Below are 17,509 nucleotides of genomic sequence, written 5' to 3'. Positions count from 1 at the left end.
AGGAGATTGCAGAAGAGACTGCAAGACTAGTGACTTAATATTGCCTATCACTGTGGTCCTAAAGGACATTGTATTCCCCGCCCCAAACTATAATACCAACTATTGACATTGTGGCTGGACCTCATGACTACCAGGAATGAAGTGAGGGAGGACAAGGTCAATGGAGTTTCTTCCTTCGTCCTAATTCTGGTTTGCTCTCATCACATCCTTGCACTTTAACATTCTATAGATTTAGTGGAAATATTCCTTTCTGCCTGAGAACAGATGTTCACAGCTGTGATGAATGATATTAACATGAATTTTACAGGAGTGATGATGATCCTCATCAACACTACCACCACCACATTGGTTAGTATTTCAAGGCAGCGATAGGGAGGAAAGGAGAAATAGTGATGGAAGGTATCATCCTTTTAAAGTCTTAAGACGCTACTGTTCTAGCTTATCTGTTTGTACGCGTCTGTGACTATAAATGCAAGATTTAGCACTGTGAAGTTTTGCCTTAAGAAACATTGGTAGAGGCAAACTACAAGTATCATAATCTTCCAGGCCTTCTGAGTGGGGCCTTCTTGCCTTACGTTACTTTTCCACAAGGATCTGTATATAAACAGTCCTACTGGCTCTACCCACATTTTAATTTCAAATATGAAAACAGAGAAGCTCTTCCTTGGGGAACATGTTTATTGTGTTTGAGATGATACACTGGATGCTCTCTGAGCTACAAGGTGGGTGGCGATGAGAGGGGACAAGGATAAAAGAAATCCTTTTCATTACAAACTGACAAAGGTAAAAGTTTTAAACATTTTTCACAACAGCATGTACCACATATCGGAAATAGATCTGGGCTTAATACAAATGACGTAATTCCTAGTAATCTACAGCTACCTTTAATAACTTCATACAGATAATGAATTAGGCTAAAATGCACTATTATATTTGGTTGACTTCAGGAACAGTATCCTTAGTTACATCACAAAATACATTTTGATATCCCAAAGAAGCAAGACTTGCAAGTAGGCATTTTAAACATAACTAATCTACAGCTACAAAGTTCTACTCTTGATAGCATTTACCTTTTGGGGAGGTGGTTGGGGTAGGGGGAAGAGGGAGAGAAAGCAGTATTCCAATCTTCAAAAGGATAAAAGCAGAGAGTAGAATCAGTATAACATATACACAGAAGTCCGTATTGTAAAGGCTATAAAGTTTGGTTGCACACTGCAAAGCTGCATCCCCGCACCTTCACACTGCGCCAAGTAGTCAACATCACTTATGTTGCGTATCTCTTGGTCCACTGTCTGGCTATCCTGTCATGTTCTGCTCTGTTGGTCAGGTACTGAGTGGCTATGCTTCCCACCAGAGGATCAGCTGCAAGAATTCGGCAAGGGACAAGAGGAGAGAGAGAAAGAAAGAAAGGAAGGAAGGAAGAAAGAAAGAAAGAAAGAAAGAAAGGGAGAGGACACATTAGTAGTCCTGCCCTGATAAGCAACGTGAGGAGCAAAGTTTCAACAATTCATTTCACACATTTAATAATTAAGACAGGGAAAAAGCACTCAACGCCAGTACCACTTACCGACTCATAATTAATTAATCGATTCAAATGTATGAGGCCACCCAACCCACAACTCTGGACAGTACACAAATTAAAAACACAACCCCCCAAACAGTAAGTTAAAAGCAAAATGACTATGACCGGTGGAAATCAATAAACACATTTAACAGAGTCCCATCCAAGTGGTCATTATACCCCATGTAAGCCAGAGCATGGATAAAAATCAGGTTTTCAAAAGCTAGTTTATAGGCTAGCAGGATTGAACCATCCAAAGCTCTGGGAAGATGCCATTCTAGAAGGCGGGCGCTGAGAAAGGGAAGGAATGCCTTTTACATCCTGTCAGAAGAAACTGCTTAATAGACTGGACCCAAAGCACGCTTTTTTTGAGGGGGGCACTTCTTATAGGATTAGCAGAAACAAAGGGAGAAATGAAGTCCCTCAGACAACTGGGATCTATAACATGAAGGGCTTTTTAGGTGACAACCAATCTTATTCGTAGAACACTACAAACGGCAGCCTTAGATATACGGGATTAGTGAATTGTGGTATCTCAGTCCCAAAAAAGGCAATTTGGATTCAGAATCTGCATAACAGGATTTCCCCACCCTTCCATCGTGCGTCAGGTGCATCGTGATGAGCAGTGGTGGCAATGGAAGCGTTAAGAAGTGGTGTTGTGGGGCCTTCTCTCTCCAGGGCTGGTTCCAGTGGATGAGGAGGAGGTGAAGAGATCTACCCCTTCTTTGTGGGGTCCTGCAGGGCTCTGTACTTCCCCCTCCTACTTAGCATCTATATGAAGCTGTACTGTTCTTAGCCATTCAGCTGTGGTAATTTCCTGGGTGAACTACTGCAAGGAACTATCCTTGAAGCTACAACTGGTCCACAATTCATCAGTGTGAGCAGTTATGGGAGTACCTTGCTAGATTATTACCCATTTACACCAGCTTTGTGGGCTGCTCTGGCTCCTAATGCACATCTAGATGCAACTCAATGCACTGTTTGTCATGTATAAAAGTCTACATGTGCGGGACTGGCTCTCTCTAGGCTGACTCATTCCCCTAGATCTAGCAGGGTGGATGTGCTTTGGGTCCCGCCTATTAAGCCTCGATACCACGGAGATTTGTGGAGCCTCAACCCTGCTGGTTTTTTCAGAAGTTGCTAAAGACTTGGATGTTCCTTTGGGAATGGGGTTTGGAGATTAGCTGAGCCCATCATTGCAAGTTTGTCTTTCTTATAATCAGAGCCCAGTTTGTCTTCAGCTGCCATTATTTTTTCCTAATTTTGATTATGTTCTGTTTCATGTGCTTCTAACCCTATGTGTGCTGCCCAGAGCTGCAATTGAGAGATGGGTAGCAATAGAAATTGATACAATAAATAAACAAATGAAAAATAGACTGGTAGCAGCTTGTATTAGCCGAGGCACAAATAGCAGGCCAGGACTTCTAGCAGAGTCTTTTGTTTCTCATAAGAGACTGGCACACTGGAACGGGCTACAAAAGCATAATGTGGCACAATCCAAGACACCATGTACTATTGATGGTCAGGAAGTACATGGAAACTTAACTTAGCCAGTTTGTCTTTTATGTTTGTGGAACCATGAGTCTATTCTACTACTTGAATCAATCTAAAATGGTATCTCTTGAGTTGGTGCTGCTACTCATTGGAAGACACTAGAAGACTTTCAACCTTCAGAAAAAAAACTTAATTATGGTCCTAAAACAGCTGGAGAAAATCAGTCTGGGGAAGTTCATGTATCATAGCCTTTTTATTGCAAAGCACAGGAGGCATTTATAGGTTGGAAGATAATTAGAAGAAAAAGAGATTTTTATTCAGAAGCTGTTCTATACATGCAAGCAAAATAAAACCCTTTTCAATGTGGATTTATCTCACAGTTTTATAGAGATCATACAATTGCCAGTTTATGCTCTTTTCAGACAGGGCAAAAATGGAAGTTTTTTGTTGACAAAAGTGAGGGAGCTGCTTCATCTGGCTCTGCTTGTTCCAGAATTAATAATGCTTATTTTCATTAAATGGGGGAGGGGGGGAATGAAAGAGAAGGATCGCCTTACCAGGATTGCAGTCTGTCAAGAGGGAGCAAATAGACAGCAAAACCTTTGAAATAGTCAAAGCAGGACTCCAGTTGTCTTTCAGGATATCCAGACAGATGACTCCCTGACTGTTGATGTTGCAGTGATAGATTCTAGTACGGAAAGTAACCTACGGGTAGAAGAGCAACAGAAGGGGAGGGAGACAAGATCATTACACGCTTTTCAGGCATAGTTTGTTGCTAGCCTTTTGAAACCTGTCTTGAATGATTCTCCCTCAGTGGGAAAAAATTTCTGTCGAGACCTTTCATTTTTGAAAAAAAAAAAATGTTTGTTTCTGATGTTTGTTTATGCCTCATCTGAAAAGAGGTCCCTCTCTTCTTTTGTAAGCAGCTGCCTTATTCACAATTGCTATAACCTGTATGTCTCAAAGCTAAAAGCTTTATTGAGGGTTTTTTTTCGTTGTTGTTTTGACAAGCCTGCAGCATTTTGGATGCTTTTTTTAAAAAAAAAAACAACAACAACAGATGACACATACAAACATTTGCATGCCCTTGAGAAATAGCAGTTTCATCAGTTTCCTTGGGGGAAGACAAGTGACATTGCAAGTCCCAAGACTTGTGTACTTGCATACCAAGTTGGAATGCAAGTACAAAAGGGCAGAGTTTGTATCAGGACGTCACCACAATTCTGCTGTCACACTTTAAAGAAGCCTAATGAACTATTTCTGTGTGCATGTGGAAAATGGCACTTAAGATACCCAGCTTTCATTTAAAACTGCTGAAATGTGAGATTCACAGTGAGACACTAGTTTTTTTCACTAGTTATGATGCCCAAACTAGATGACGCTAGTTTGAGAAATCTGAAGAGCATCCTCTGGAACATGAAAGCCATCATGATATAGATGCTATGATTCCCCTCAACCAACCTTGGCTCATCTATATGCAACCTGACAGCTTTGAACAATAAGATCACCTCTCCAACTGTTGGCATTTATTTAGATGAGTTTTCCAACACAGTATGAATATGCTCATAGAGCATGTTGGTACATTTTGAATATTGTATAAGCAATCTTCAAAGGTATCAGTTTCCACAGAAAACTAAATCTGACTCAGGTTGCTTTCCTGAGGCTACTAACACTCATAAATGTAGACTACTTATTCTGTCTGGTTAGTATACTCTACATAGATCACATCAAGATGATCTCACTTTCAATCTCTGACACTTTCATTTAACTTATCTTGGTGAGGGTGAAAGCCTTCTCTGGTGACAGTGAGCAGCAAGATCTAGATCAGGGGTGTCAAACTGCCAGCCCGCGGATGCATCATAGTGAAACTGCGCCCACCCCATTGCCGGCAATGGCAAAAAAGTCATGATATGTTGCAACATGTCATGTGACGTTGCGAGTTTGACACCCCTGATCTAGATGTATTAAAGGCTGGCTCTGTTAAATAGGAACTTATATTTCAATAGAATGTGTATGGCTGAACTTTGTTACACTTATGTTTTGAACCATATAATGTGGTAGCTTCGAGAAATATAGTTCTGAGCTATAGGAGAATAAAACTTGGAACAGACCCCTTCCTCTTAGCTAAACTTTTTATATGATTTAGCTTAGCGTGGCTCCTAGCTTCTGGTTTCTTTTAAGTGAGAAGGCCTCTGCTGAACCTGAATCAGGAAACTCTGATGTAATGTCATTCAATAATCAAGGACACTAGGATCTGACTTAATATAAACTAGAAATTAAGCACTAAAATGATGTGCAAGAAAGGGAGGAGAAAGAGGAAGCAATCCACCCTAATACTTTTTCCATTAAATTATGTGGTTTTGGATGGAATCCGCAGTGCAGTCAGTTTTGTATCATATGCAAAACTGATGCATGTTCAGATTCCCTTCATGTCATGAATAAACCCTTGAAGAATAGAGGACCAACTAAGCCTTGTGGCACTCTTGGTGATCCCTTCTTTACAAAGAATAAGCTCCAGGGCATCTCTAGGTCTGCCCTATTTCCAGATGTTTCAAGGAACCTACAAGAGGGAAATAACATTGCCAAGATGACTGTGCACTGGAGCCTTTTACAGATTTATGCCAAATGACAAGCCTTTGTGAAATTGACAGGAGAATGCATATTGGGATAATAGTACCGAAATTTGTGTGACTTTCCCACCACTTTTCTTCATCTTTTTTTAATGAAAAAAAAGAGGGAATAAACCTTAATTTTGGGGGGCATGACTAGAATAACTCTTTTGATCCTATCCAGAATATAATACTTGTTAGACAAGAGAAGAAACAGAGAAAGAAGAGATTGGGAGTGGGTCTTAGTTTCTTGATTTCTGTTGTGGGCATACAACAGATTAACCAACTTGGTGAACCTAACATTTGGTCTACTTATTCAACAGCAGAATGTGAATCTTCCTCATCAAACATCTGCCGCACAGCTGCAATCTTTAAACAAACATTTATACTGGCATTAAACATCTATATTATATCAGTAAGCATGGGAAATCTTAGCTTATGCTTCTGACAATGTTAAAAGCTACTAGAGATTTGACATGCCTTTTTTTAAAAAAAAAATCAGAAAGCAGGATTGAAACAAATCAAACAAGGGCTCTACAGACTTTTTTTTTTTTAAAAAATTACAATTGATTCTATTGCTGATTCTACTTGCACTTTCACTAAATGCCACATTCCACTCAATATGGCAACTTTGAGGCATTTTAAGTTCATTTGCACTGATATTATTGCTCAGAGCACTTGAGATCAATATCAATCAAAGTGCTAATGAAATGTGGTCAACTATTTTATATTAAATATCCCTTTTAGTTAAATTTCCAATGATTTCAGGCCTTTTTCCAGGCATTATCTCCTCTATACAGGTGCATTCCTCATGCTGAAAATAAAAGTGTGAGACTGAGGAAAGCCTGCCCCATTTTAAGATCCAAAGAAAGAGGGAGCAAGAACATAGGTCCATGGCTCTGCCTGATTTTTCCCACTATCCCAAAAACATATCATGTTTAAATATTGAATTATATTAAGATTTTATACATCTCTGCTTCTAGTTTTCTCTTTTTTGGGAAATGCGTATATAGTGGTTGTACTTGTTTATCAATGTTCTTTGGTTTCTGGATTTACATTTCAGCTAGCGTGGACAAGTAACATATCTTTTCCTGATCTTTTTTTTTAAAAAAACAATCATTCCCCACTCCCGGCCAATAGGAAAAAGTGGTGAAAATCTTCCCCATTCCCAGCCAATAGGAAAAGGGCAAATCCTACTGCCTCCAATAAATGCATCACGTCATTGTCAGACAGTATTGTACTACAGCATATGACTTGGCTGAATGTTACAATCATGTTCATTTTTAATATAATAAAGATCATCTTTCAATATGATCAAAATCAGAAAAAATCCACGTTTTTCACTATAGCACTTGTACAAGATTTAAATGGTGGATTGTAAACAACTGTTGGGTATAGGGTATATTTATGTTTCAGTAGACTTTGAAATAATTAGGAAACGAGTGCTTATCACAGGAAAAGACCACAAGTTGAAATGTTTGATAATTAAAGAAGCATTGTATCTGATATGTTATTAGATTAAAAAAAATTACAACTTTTGAGAAAGTATTTATCAAATTATACACTATCAAGCAAACCAGGGCTTCAATACTTCTGTTTTTCATTTTAGGTACTAAGATTACACACTTCTATTGGTTTATTGAAATAAATCTGATTTCCAGCAATGTGGGCAAGTTTATCTTCTTAGGACAACCATATCCTGCTTTAAAAGATTTGGGCAAAAAAGCAATATAGTGTTGCAAAAACTATCCTGTCTCCCTGGCATCTTGCTAGTTCAGAGGAATAAGAAGACTGGAAAGAGTATAAGTGAAAATGTAAAATCAGAATAAAAGAAGGATGGCATCAGAAAGGCTGAAATTGTTGTTTCTTCTACTTTTCTCAGTGGTCTCATTTATTTAGCACCATCTCTACTATAGCAGATACTCCTTAATAAACAGTCCAAAATATTGTAGCTCTTCAGAGTGAAAACAATATAATATAAGGCCATATGTGAAGAAAAGTGACCTGTACCTACAAAGAAAGTTATAGAATGTTACCTGGTACTGTTACTACCAAGAGTAATTTGATGCGACTACTATATCTGAGTACTTTGAGCAATGAGGCATTATACTCATTTTATCAGAATAGAACAATTCAACAGGATATTTTATGACCTCTTGGAATGTTTTTCCGCATGGATGCAAAAGTAACGGGAATTACGCCCTCCAAATTCTATTCTTCTGTCCAACAGGTAGCACAGAAAAATGGGGTCTGGAATAATATTCTCAGAAAATGCCCAACTCTGAAAGCCTCCAGTGAATACTGCAACACTGTGAAAGCAAGTTAATGTGAGCCCTTTTGTCTGGTCTCAAAGTCCCAGTTTGCTAGGGATCCTGTGCTATGCACCATGTTGGAAATGCTTCTTGCAGTTGTTGCTTTTCTTGAATGAAAATGGAAGACAAGTGAAAATATATGCAAAGATACAGAGACTGCATAACCTTACCTTTGGTGGTTTAAACGGATAATCAGATGAAAATGTGATATCCAGAAAAAATACGCCACCTTCGTATACAGAACCTGGGGGACCTAGGATAGTAGATCTCCATTCGTAGATGTTATCACCTTTAGGCCCAGCACTATTAAAATAAGCAAGAGAGAGAAAGAGAGAGAGAAAATGAACTGTATGACCTTTTACTATCGTTATTCTTGTGAATGGCCTCTGTTGTTTATATATGTCTTGGTGCTTCTTGGTGTGAAGAAGCTATCTATTATCACTTGTGCTTCTGTCAATATATTCAATACAAGGCTCGTTTTTGTCTTTTTAAACAGTTAATTGTGTAGTCTTTTGTTTGTTGGTCTCTGTGGGCACATGGGCCATATATAAAACTGCCTTAAAGCACAAAGGCTACATAATTCAAGGCATATGAAGAGCATCATCTATCTCCCATATTTATAGCCTATTTTTTTGTACAAGGAATTCAGGATGGCGTATACAGGATTACCTATATTTATTTTTGCAAACTCATGAAATAGATCAGCATAACATACGGTACCAAGTAAGCTTCTTAGAGGAGTGAGGATCTAAACCAAAGTCTCTCCAGCATTATTCCAACAATATATTATGCTGTGTATAGAGTGAAGCTTTTTCAGTAAATTTATATAAGGAATTTTAGTTTGTTTGTTTTTTAAAAAGTTAAGCTTTTATTGTCACTTTCATATACTGCTGGCAGTAATAACTATATAATCCTAAAGTTCCTGGGCAACCATTCCCTGGTCTAAGATAAATAAATGGAATGACCTATGATAAGGTAACCTCTATTTCTTCATCCAATACACTTACAGTTTTACATGCAATCAGTTGCAAGTAATTTTCTGGTCTCCTACTACTTAGTGTTCCCCAATTCACAACCATTTTCTTTTCTATTAGTCTAATATAATTACCTATTATGCCTAGGTCTTCTGAACTGCAATCCCACATATCTGGAGGCCCATCAAACTGAGGAAGACTACATGTATTTCCCAAAGCTCTTAAAAGTTGTTCACTCATTTCCTGAGAAATGTTGACGTCTGAAATTTGCCAGTTCACAAAATGTCTCGTACTCTGCCAACTTTGCCAAAGATTTTTATTTTTGAAAATATAGACTGACAAGCCATTTTGGTGTCCAATATTTATACTCCAGCTAGTCCAGAATGCGGCTGCGCGGGGGATTTTGGGGGCCTCTAGATGTTCTCATGTAACACCTCTCCTGCGCGAGCTGCACTGGCTGCCGGTGGCCTTCTGGGTGCGCTTCAAGGTGTTAGTAACAACTTTTAAAGTGCTCCATGGCAATGGACCTAGGTATTTGCAAGACCGCCTCCTACCAAATATCTCCCTTCGACCAGTCCGCTCCCACAGAGAGGGCCTCCTTAGGGTACCGTCGGCCAGCCAATGCCGGCTGGCGACCCCCAGGGGGAGAGCCTTCTCTGTGGCAGCTCCTGCCCTCTGGAATGACCTGCCCCCCGACCTATGTACAATTGCGGACCTGCGCCTCTTCCGCCGAGCCCTGAAAACTCATCTGTTCCATGCGGCCGGCCTGGCGTAGTTTTGATTGGGTTTTGTTAGGGGTTTTATATTTTAGAGCAGGCTTTTATGTAATATTTACTGTGATTTTTATTATTGCCTGTTCACCGCCCTGAGTCTCGTAAGGGAGATAGGGCGGTATATAAATTTAAATAATAATAATAATAATAATAATAATAATAATAATAATAATACTGTTCCTCACATACTCATGTAAGAAGGGATGGAGTGGGATAAGGAAATATTAGAAAAAAAACAGAGGTGATGGTACCATTGCTGAAATAAACTTCCTCTTCAAAGGCCAGTTTAGACAGAAGAATTAAGGTTTATGATTGTGAAGGAACTGAAAAGACTACAAATACAATTTCAGAGCTTCTGCCCCTTTATAAAACCATAATGTCTTATTTATCTTCATTCCTTCCTATTCTATACTTCTCAGAAAGAATTTCTGACAAACAATTCACAAAAACCCCCAACTTTCTTAAAAAGAAGTACAATTCAAATACAAATCTTGAATGGAAATATCAAAAGGCATCTTTGTTGTCATTATTTAAAATACAGAACTACATCCACTTGCAAGCTTGGGAAGTTCTCCTTGCTCTCTTATCCCCGTGTAACTTCTACCCAACCTTCAATCTGCTCTACAAAAGAATTGGGGGAAACAGCACAGGGGTGCAAGATACAAAAGTTTTTTTCCCTTCTGGAGGTGACCAAATTGAATACAACTGGGAAGTAGAAAAAACAGTCTGGAGAAAGATAATGGAAATTTGTTTCCTTATCAGAGCAAGAAAATTGCATGGATATGTCTATGTAAGTCACTAGGAGCAGAGGCATCCATCATGAAGATGGGAGATATCAAGAAAGTAAAACTGGCAGTCACAACTGTGCAATTAAACCCTCATCCTAACGTGTTTGTACCTGCAACATGTATAAAAAGGGGTGGGGCTTTGCACAGTCATAACTGCTATCTGGGCTTTTTTTTTCTTTCTCACACACACAGACACACCCTGCACAGGTCTTTCACTGTGAGTTCAGCTCAGCTTACTTCTGGCTTCAGTTTTATATTTCTTAGTAATATTGTTTTAGACAAAAGTTGTTCAATAGAAAATGGATTTGAGTTTCTCAGATGCTAAAAGGCTATAGCTAAACTAGTTGTACATTAAGAGTAAGCCAGAGACCAAAAAAAAAAAAAAAAAGACTGGATTAGTGTGTGTGTGTGCGCGCGCACACACACACACAGCACAACACTGAAAATGGGACAAGAAGTACAGAGCTCTGCTGGGGAGAGGAGGAGATACATGTCCACAGCAATAAATTCTAAACTACAGAGTGTGTCCTTCTCTGTTGCTTTATTCTGCACCCATGATTTGACCAGTTTGAGATGGTAACAGTCTGACATATATCTGGTAATATTTCAGATTGTTAACTTTTGCCTTTTAATCAGTATTTCTTTCATAACACAAAGGATGCACACAAAGGATAGGAAAATTCTGACTGAGAAGAAGCAGTAAGGCATAAGGCTATGTAAACTGATAGCATTCACAGATCAATGCTGCTGTAGAGTTTCTTTTTCTTTTTTAAAACAGAGAGACAATACAAAAAGTGGGAGCAACAGAGAAAATATTTAAAACTCCCGCACAGGTCATCAGGTTTTTCTAATTAACTTCTGACACCCATTAAGCATATAGCTATTAATTAGCATTAGGCTTGGAAGTTAAATTTCTCTGGAACAATTCTATTTTGGCACAGGTTTCCTTAATGGCTCTTTTATAGCTTAATGCAGGGGTTTGTGCTCCTATATCATCTGTCAGTTGCCTTTCCTTCAAACACCTCTAATAGCTGGATGCAATTCAGTCAGTTTAATGAAACACAGAATTGACTTAGCAACATATTTCAGCCAAATTAATCAGTCACAATTAAGGTTACTGCCTTAAGCTGTGTGCCAAACTACCTGCTAATCACTCCAGTCAGAACAAGGGCATCTATCAATTAAATAGTCAATCATCTAAAAGCAATAACTCCTAAGTTACTGTTTACAATCATTTGCTGTAATACTATTACTGTTGCTTAACACTATAAAGGTTGCCCACTGAGAGGGAACATCTATTATAACATTTTAGGTAGTCTAGCCTTATAAGGCCAGTCTTTCCCAACTACCACTCTTCAGATATGTGGGATTGTGATTCCCATGCTAACTGGGGAATTATGGAAATTGTAGTTTGGTGTATCAGTTAAAGACTAGTCTAGGGAATGTGGATATAAAAGGCATGTTGCAAAACCCTAATTATTCTACTAGCCCCAAACAGGGACTTTTACTGACAAAAAATCCAGGAGGAACCAAAAGATAGGAAAGCGCCTCCAATGCAATAGCTTTCATTGGACCAATGTGTAATGTTTGTTTGTTTGTTTTAAATTGTAGTCCCAAGCATTCAATAGTCCATTAAAGAAAACTATGGTGAACAAACATTCTTTCAATTACCTTTGATGTATCAGACACGGAAGATTGTCTATGGTAAAAATAACAGTTAAAACTGTAAAATGTACTTTTACCTTATATTATTCAGCTACAGAGCAGTAGCAATTTTGGCTAATGTCTTTAGCCAAGGCAAGCTAATTCAGGACACTTTTGTATCGCCATCACTATATTCCGTGTTGCCTCACCAATGGCGTTATCCCTTCGTTCAATGCAAGACCAGTGCTCCAACTATTAAGCCTAAGAGCCAGGGGCTTCCACCAATGAGAGAATATCTGGCTCCCAAACTCCATGGATCGCTGGTGTTGAGGATTGAAATACGACTTCTTGCCTTTTCTATCTTGGCAAAAATGAAGCACGGAATCAGGGGAAAACAGCAATGATGTAGCACCAAATCCCTGTGGGGAATGCCATCCATTCCACCCCTATTTCTCCCACCAATGCAATGGTAGATGTTCGTTCAGGTCAAGCTTCTGAAAGTTGAATCAAAAGACAATAAATGAAAATAACTCCCCTTTAAGGTAGAAATGGACAAGATGTGGCCAATGAGAGGACCTGAAATTCAGCAAAAACTCAAAAAGCATATGTTGCCTTCCCTTGCATTAAAGCATGGCTGGCTCAGGAATTTTGGGACTTGAAGTCCACAAATCATAAAAGGGCCATAGAATCACTAGATTCTATTATATGATGATAAGGCTACCTGACAGCCATTCAGGCTGTCTATCTAGACTACCATTCTCTGCTATCACTGAAACTCAGACAGAATTCTTTCTTACCACCTTTGTATCTTTTAACTGAGATACTAGTCACTGAACTTGGAACAGTTACAGTCACATTACGTGATCCAACAAAATGCTATTACCCCTCCATTTGGTCCATGCCAATCTTATTTCACATTGGTAACATATGCCCTGATTTTTGTTCTTTGTTTCGAAAAGTACCAGTGATTCCCAAATCCATTTAAAATACCCTAATTTAAAAACCCTGCTATTATGTCATCTGAACTGATTTCATCTTCCATAAAGATTTATCTGGGAAAAACATGCTGGAATGGGAAACCAGAGTGAGCCTATCACTTCAGTGTAAACAGAATTGGAGAAATGGGAAAAAAATATGGGAAATAAACATAAAATTGACTATGTCAGCGGCATTCAAGGAAAACCAGTTGAAGATGTTTTACAGATGGCATCTTCTACCAGCAAAGCTTGCCAAGATGTTCCAGAACATTTCGCCAACATGTTGGAAATGTAAAAAATCACATGGAACATATTATCATTTATGGTGGACATGCCCAGTTGCAAAAAAATACTGGACTAAAATAAGAAGGTGGATCAAAGAAATAATAGACCAACCCGTAGACTGGAAACCAGAGATCTTTTTGCTGGGTATTTTAAACAGAAAATATAGTAAAGAAATACGGTATTTAATTCTACATATAATAACGGCAGCAAGAATAGCATATGCACAGTTCTGGAAAAATGAGAATATACCATCAGAGGAAGAAGTGATAAGGAAAATCCTGGACTGTGCTGAGATGGACAAATTAATAAAAGAGATAAAAGAAAAGGAAGACACAGAGTATTATCTAATATGGAATAAGTGTGGAAAGGTCAAAAGTGGAAAATGTGTGTATAATAATGTATAGTAAAAATAATATGTATTATTTTTAGTATGAAGTATAGTATGAAGGAAGAAAAATGCAAACAAGAAACAACGGGACAACAAGGACAAATATATCTAAACAAGAATAAGGGGGGAAATGTAAATAATAGATTACTGTTACAAAATTGCTGTTAAAAAAAAAAGAGGAGCACACACTGTGTGTGTATGTGTGTTATGTTTTGTTTTGTCTTGTTTTGTTGGTTTAAAAAATAAAAAAAATCTTAAAAAAAGATGAATGGTATCCAGAAAAATCACTTTCTTTTCTACAAGACCAAGTGCAATTTGAGCTCTGACACTTGGCCTTGTACCTTTTTAAAACCTTGTTTAGACAGATAGCAATGTAGTTTATAAACATGAGCTGAGACACTCTGGTTTTGGTTAACAGTTTTAAAAATATATCTATCCACAACACCTCTCTGCCTCCTTTCTTTTCCATCTCAGTTTTCAATCTTTCTCAGCCTTACAGGCCATAATTTCCCCTCACTTTTAGTTCAGGAGACACATGAGGGAAATCTCACAGCAGTGATGGCAGATAGTTCAAATCAAAGGGAAAGCCCACGTGCTCAAGAGTATGTTTTTCTCCATCAGAAAATATTTATTTTCATATCACCTTTATTAATTTTTAATATATAATTCAAGATGGTGAACACTCCTAATATTCCTTCCCCCTCTTTTTTCCCCCCTCACAACAATCGTCCTGTGAGATAGACTGGGCCAAAAGAGAGAGACTATATAGTGACTGGTCACCTAGCCAGCTTTCATGCCTAAGGCGGAGCTATAACTCACAATCTCCTGGTTTCTAGCCTTAACCACTATACCTAACTGATTCTCAGTGATGTTCCTTAGTTTATGCATACTGGAAAGGCAAAGCTGGCAGAGATCATCATGGAAGGAGACAATGGACGTGGTGATAAATATTCTCCCTTCCACAACCCAGAAATATTGGGAAGGAGAATAAATTAATGGAGCTACTGTCTCAATCTTCTCTGCTGGACAGTGTTGATGCCATTTTCCTTGAGGTGCCCTGAACAAAGGCTTCTGGGGAGTAGAGAGCCTTCGGCCTCCCTTTCCTTGGCTGCATACATGTATTCTGAAAATGCTTGCGTGACGATTCAGGTATCACAGAACCGGAGCAGTGCCTTGTTTCAAAGGAATTCTATGGGATAAAAACAGCAGGCATCTGAACCAACGCATCTGTGGAGACGCATCGTTAATGAAAGAGTAGCAAGAATACAGACCATGCATTCTTCAAAGCAGCATCTGAGGGATCAGTGACATTTCAGGGACCCTCTGAACTGTGGAGACTCCAGGCTACTATACCTGCTTTGGAGTAGGCCTGGGATTACTCCTAATTCACATCCTTCACATCCATCCTATCTATTTATGTATATATTTTATTTCATAGGTGATTACATATTATAACAATCTCTCTCTCTCTCGAGTTTGGCATTGTTCTATCCAGACTATTCTTCCCTCCTCTTATTTTGCCCCAGTGATTATACTTGCGTTTATTATTTGCTCACAAGACCATAATTTTACAAACACGAGCACCAAATGAAGCAGATCACAGCCCAGTGCAAAGAGAACACATCAAGCTATAGTGATTCTTAAAACAAGTTTACATCAGATCAGAGAATACCATCAGAAGATATATGAGGCCTAAACATGTTCATGATGATGAAATGTGAAATGCATGGAACAAAGAATTAAACAGCCTGTTCACAAAGCCCATTCCTTTCCTAATCCCAAGAAGCATCCAGCTATTCTGGGTCATAGCCTTGGAGCAGATCCAGGCTGTTAGGAAAAAGCTGAAGAACTTGCTTTCCCTGTTACTGGATTGTATTGGATTGAAATTCTTTAAAATAAAACTGATGGACCCCTACTTTTTTTTTTCCTGGACGAAACATGCTCAAAATGCATAATTTAGCTTGTGATCTTATATAAAGTTAAAGGCTTGCACAGAAATTGTATGAAAAAAACCCGCCCAAAGGCACAGAATGACAATAATTTGGGGATCCACAAAATAGCAGAGATTTATGTCCAAGTAATGAGGCCCCAAAAATACATAGAAATGAAACAATCCTTTGTTTATATGTTTACTATACTGTACTGCCTTCAAGGCAGTTTACCTGGTAACAAAATCAAATCAACCTTAATAAAAAAATATAAGGGCCACTTTGCAGAATCACCTTCCATCTCAATCACAAGAAATTTGTCTCCTCTTTATCTCCACTTCTGTATCTCTCCTCTTTCTCTTTTGTCTCCCAGTTTTTAATACAGTGTTTCTCAATCTCAGTAATGTTAAGATATGTGGATTTAAATACCCAGAATTTCCATGCTGGCTGGGGAATTGTGGGAATTGAAGACCACACATCTAAACGTTGTGAATAATAATGGGACATCTGGTTTCAAGTGCAACTTCCTGACAAATAAAAAGAGATATCAACAGAATGGATGAGATTTTTTTTCTCCTCACACAACTATTTCTCCTGATTATTGTTCAATCCTATTTGTACCAGACCATGTTGTAGATGGTCCTCTCTGCAGAGCCACGCTATAAAATAGGTGGCCTATTGACATACCAATCTGTGATGGAAAGTAAGGCTCGAGGCGAAGTCAACCTGTGGCACCCATGTCTTCTAGTGGCACATAATAGGAAGGTCCTATGGGTAGCTTTTCACGAAAAATGCACAGCTTCCAGCTTTTGGATCTCCATATGCATGCAAATTCTTCATATGGGAATTTGTCAAGTTAACAGTGGTGTGCAGTGGGGAATATCAAGGCATAAGCATAGGAACAAGGGGAAACAAACCAGTATGTCTTTCTTAGGAGAAAATCTGACCCAAAGTATTGACAAGTTAGAGGATTATCATAATTTTCTTCTACAGCTGATCTCTATTGTTCTTCTTTCCTTTGACCAGAACAAGTGACGTCTTACAATAGCTGTCTTCAGCCTGGCATTGTGCTGGCTTAGAACTCCAAGGATGCCCAGCCAGGATGGCTGTCGCTGTGCTGATTATTACGAGAACTGTCAGTCCAAGCCATCTGGCAGGCATCAGGTTGTGGAAAGTTAATATTCAACCTGAACCCCTCCCTTACAACCTTGGAGATGACATGGTCTGCACTCTGCTTCAATTCACATATTACACTGGCAGAGCAGTATTTGATCAACACACCAGTTCCTGGTATTACCAGATAAAACGATCAGGTAGCTGGTGATGCAAAAGTTCTTTATCACGTGTTTGCCATTCCTTGGTAAAGCAGACACCAATTATGTAGATCAGCAGCCTAAATAGTTATCAGGAAGCTGCCTATGCTCTTACAATAGTGAACAAAGGAGCAGTATTCTCAGGTGGAGCAGATGGGAAGAACAAGCTCAGATTTAGATTTTAGATTTAGATTTTATTAAATTTATACCCCGCCCTTCTCCCGGAGGACTCAGGGCGGCTTACAGCCAGTTTAAAACAATGACATAATACAATACAAACTTTAAAAAAGATTAAAAATAACTATTTAAATTTGGCCGCTTCTACTAAAAATTTAATTTAAAACCCCTTTAAAATACCCCTAGGCCAGTCCTGCCTGCTGAAATAACCAGGTCTTAAGGGCGCGGCGGAAGGAGGGGAGATCCGGGATCACCCGGATCTCTGGGGGCAGCTCGTTCCAGAGGG

At 38.8% G+C, this 17,509-nt stretch overlaps 2 protein-coding genes across 2 annotated transcripts in view; one reads left to right on the top strand and one right to left on the bottom strand.

Annotated features, from left to right (window-relative positions):
- Window positions 1-660: 660 nt before the first annotated feature.
- UBE2E3 (ubiquitin conjugating enzyme E2 E3) lies at window positions 661-8,279 on the bottom strand (the record flags this gene model as incomplete). The annotated part of the gene is given in 3 exon segments (XM_015822852.1): window positions 661-1,362; window positions 3,613-3,760; window positions 8,147-8,279. Coding segments are annotated over 3 exon segments (379 nt in total), but the record flags the coding sequence as incomplete, so codon positions are not given.
- An 8,556-nt stretch (window positions 8,280-16,835) lies between these two features.
- LOC107293690 (nardilysin-like) overlaps window positions 16,836-17,509 on the top strand; it is a 22,437-nt gene continuing 21,763 nt past the window's right edge. Inside the window, exon 1 of the mRNA XM_015822851.1 lies at window positions 16,836-17,023. Within this exon, the coding sequence (XP_015678337.1) occupies window positions 16,836-17,023 (188 nt within the window). The remainder of the gene's footprint in view (window positions 17,024-17,509) is intronic.

This window comes from Protobothrops mucrosquamatus, unplaced genomic scaffold (assembly GCF_001527695.2).
Source record: "Protobothrops mucrosquamatus isolate PMUCROS unplaced genomic scaffold, P.Mucros_1.0 scaffold1702, whole genome shotgun sequence".
Taxonomy (NCBI): Eukaryota; Metazoa; Chordata; class Lepidosauria; order Squamata; family Viperidae; genus Protobothrops; species Protobothrops mucrosquamatus.
The sequence above is the reverse complement of the archived record's forward strand: the minus strand, read 5'-3'. Positions and strand labels throughout refer to the sequence as shown.